This window comes from Bubalus kerabau, chromosome 15 (assembly GCF_029407905.1).
Source record: "Bubalus kerabau isolate K-KA32 ecotype Philippines breed swamp buffalo chromosome 15, PCC_UOA_SB_1v2, whole genome shotgun sequence".
Lineage (NCBI taxonomy): Eukaryota > Metazoa > Chordata > Mammalia > Artiodactyla > Bovidae > Bubalus > Bubalus kerabau.
The window spans coordinates 49,362,482-49,365,718 of record NC_073638.1 but is presented as its reverse complement, the minus strand read 5'-3'; the positions used below and the strand labels follow the sequence as shown (position 1 = coordinate 49,365,718).

At 37.8% G+C, this 3,237-nt stretch overlaps 1 protein-coding gene across 1 annotated transcript; it reads left to right on the top strand.

Moving 5' to 3' along the window:
- Positions 1–1,426: 1,426 nt before the first annotated feature.
- Positions 1,427–2,371, top strand: LOC129629094 (olfactory receptor 52M1-like). Its single transcript, XM_055548873.1, has one exon. It carries the CDS (start codon positions 1,427–1,429, stop codon positions 2,369–2,371), a length of 945 nt encoding a protein of 314 aa, XP_055404848.1.
- Positions 2,372–3,237: the final 866 nt, after the last annotated feature.

The following is a 3,237-nucleotide window of genomic DNA, read 5'->3' as shown; positions in this document are numbered from 1 at the left end:
ATCCAGATTTAATGTGTAACTCCAGAAGCTTGATTGCCTGCATTTTAACTTTCTTCATCTTAAAACAGGAGGTGGAGATTGTTTATTTCTACTACTTAAATCACCTAGACTGTGGGTTATGCAGTCTTCTAGTGAAACAAGAATTTTCAATAACTCCCAAAAAGTTTTACAATGTCTCTACTTAATCAATTACAGCCATGGAAAGTCTCACTTGAGAGAAATACTGATTGAGAGATTAAGGAGGACTTTTCTAAGGCTTGCTCCAAAGAACATAGTTTCTGTTTATCACTGACATAAAATCAGCTTGAAGAGGGAAGTCAAAACCCAAGATGGCTTTGGAAGATACTTCTGCATTCTGAGGAATAATATCTTGTATTATTCACCTTGGGGAATCTGAGCATGCTCTTCTTAGACTCCACTTTATCAAGTCATAAATCCATAGTTTAAATATTAACTGTGCACTTTTCACATTGTGATACTGCGTTTGGAAAAGTGTGAATATGTTAGCAATATAATTTTCAGGCAACTATCACAGGAAGGAGTGGAAAGGAAATATAAATCCTATGGAACTGGTGGTATGGAGAACTTACGAGTGACAGATGAAAATACACCAAGTCAGGTTATCTACAACAAATTTGGAACCATATAATCATTGGAAAATTAAATATCTTTCATAAAGGTTTTACAGAGGAAACTGAAGCATATAATTTTAGAATATTCTCAACACAGTCACTTGTAAAATTGATGTTTTGCTAAGATGGACAGTGGGGGAGTGAAGATTGAGTCATTGATGTGGGAAAATTGCCTTCATTGCCTCCTGCTTTCTCCTTTGATTTTTAAGTTCCCACCACTGACACTCTTGTCTGTTTGCTCCTGCTTCACAGTAATTTTTCTTGCTATTTCCATTCCAAGAATGTCTGATATCCTAGATAGAGTGTGAGCTCCAAAATTTAGATATCAGCTTACATAACGTTTTCATCACCATCCTATTGTGATGTTTTTCTTGTAGAGTGCAATCTCCTTGAGAAGAATGTCTGATGTGTGTTACTTTATTCCCAGTGCCTAGGACATGGTTTGTTACACAATAGCTGCTTAACAAATAGTTGTTGAATTAAATAAATAGAGAAACTTTTTGTTGGAAATAAATGGATAAGATGACCTATATGCACCTATGAAAATATGCAGTGACACATGAATGATCTTTATGTATTTGCAAACACAATATTTGGTATGATATTACACATTTTATTTCTCTGATCCTAGTGAATTAAAATTCATGTGGTTATGAATTTGAATTGTTTTAGAAACAGATCATCAAGGGTCTTCCTCAACTAAATCTCCCATATTTCCAGGTTCTGGTTGTGATCATCTTGGCATGGCAACTTTATCTTCAGAAGAACTGATAAAAATCAAAGAAAAAACCATCATGCCTCCTCTCAACACTTCTCATCCCTCTCCTGTCACCTTCTCGCTGATGGGCATCCCAGGACTGGAGCACCTGCATGTCTGGATTGGGATTCCCTTCTGCTCTATGTATGTGGTAGCGGTGGTGGGGAATGTGACCATTCTGGCTGTGGTGAGGGCAGAGCGAAGCCTCCACGAGCCTATGTTCCTCTTTTTATGCATGCTCTCAGTCACTGACCTGGTCCTCTCCACGTCTACACTGCCTCGCATGCTCTGTCTCTTCTGGCTTGGAGCCCATGACATTGCCTTTGATGCCTGCCTGACCCAAATGTTCTTCATTCACAGCTTCACTACCATGGAATCAGGCTTTTTCCTGACCATGGCCATTGACCGTTATGTGGCCATTTGTCATCCACTGCACCACACCACCATCCTGACCCACACTCGCATCACTATAATGGGTATTATTGTGGTGATTCGGGGAGTTGCATTCTTTTCTCCACACCCCATTCTGCTCAAACAGCTGCCTTACTGCAGAACACGAATCATTGCCCACACCTACTGTGAGTTTATGGCCGTGCTGAAGCTGGCGTGTGTGGACACAGGAGCCACCTCACGTTACAGCCTCAGTGTGGCTTCTATCATTGGCTCATGTGATGCAATTCTTACTGCTGTATCCTACGTCTTCATCCTCCAGTCTGTATTCCGCTTGCCATCTCGAGAAGCTGGCTTTAAGGCTTTGGGCACATGTGGATCCCATGTTTGTGTTATTCTTGTGTTTTACTCCACAACTGGTTTTTCCATTTTCACTCACCGTTTTGGGAAAAATATACCTGCACATATCCACATTTTTATTGCAAATATGTATCTTTTGGTGCCCCCTTTTCTCAACCCCATTGTGTATGGAGTAAGGACCAAGAAAATACGGGAGCATGTTATTAATGCGCTAAGTGTAAAAGTTGCTTGATTTTAGTTGGATCAATGAAGTACATAGTTCAAGATACATAGAACTGCAAGAGATGATGTAGTAAAAATAAGTAAACACTTTCACTCCTGTAAGCTGATTTGCACTTACCACCTGAAAGTTGTTATTTACCAGATGTGTAGAATATCTATGGATTCTAACTCAACACATTACTGTAACTTTTTTATTTAGTAATATTAGTGATGAAGTTGTTAATCTCATTCTAAATATGTACCTTTTGGAGGTAGGTACAATAGGGAATGAAAAGTAGATAGAAGGATAGAAAACTTCAGTAGACACTTCTCCCTGCACACCCTCTCCAAAAAAGGAAAAGTTATCTAAGATCTACATGCTGAATTTTATAGACCAGGCATTTTGAAGAAATCTTGAGTCCTATATATATGGCTATGAATATTTAGAACCAGTAATAAGTGTTGTATCTATGACCTGATTGAATGAAATGAAAGGCTTGAGAAAAATGAGTAGTACTAATAATACCCAAAAACTAAATAAATTTAATTACAAAGAAATGAGTACTCCCCTCAAGGGAAACAAGCAGAAACAAAAATAATCAACTCATAAACATGAATTTTTGTGAAGGTGTCAACATTGATGTTAGAGCTTCAGTGGCTTTTTAGAGAAATTATGATTGAGCCAGGAATATTTAAAAAATAAACAGTATCTTGAATACTACTGACTGCTAGAATGTAGTTCATATATTAAAGATTTGATATTTAGTAGTTATAATTTTCAAACTGCCACATTACCAGGAAGAGAAACTACCATAACCAGGTGCATGGGTAAGAGTATAAATCCCATACACTATTGTTTTGCTTAGTAATAACTCAGTGCTTCCAATAGAAGGTAGA

Coding starts and splice junctions, on each gene's coding strand:
- LOC129629094 (XM_055548873.1), top strand. CDS start 1,427: ATGCCTCCTCTCAACACTTCTCATCCCTCTCCTGTCACCTTCTCGCTG.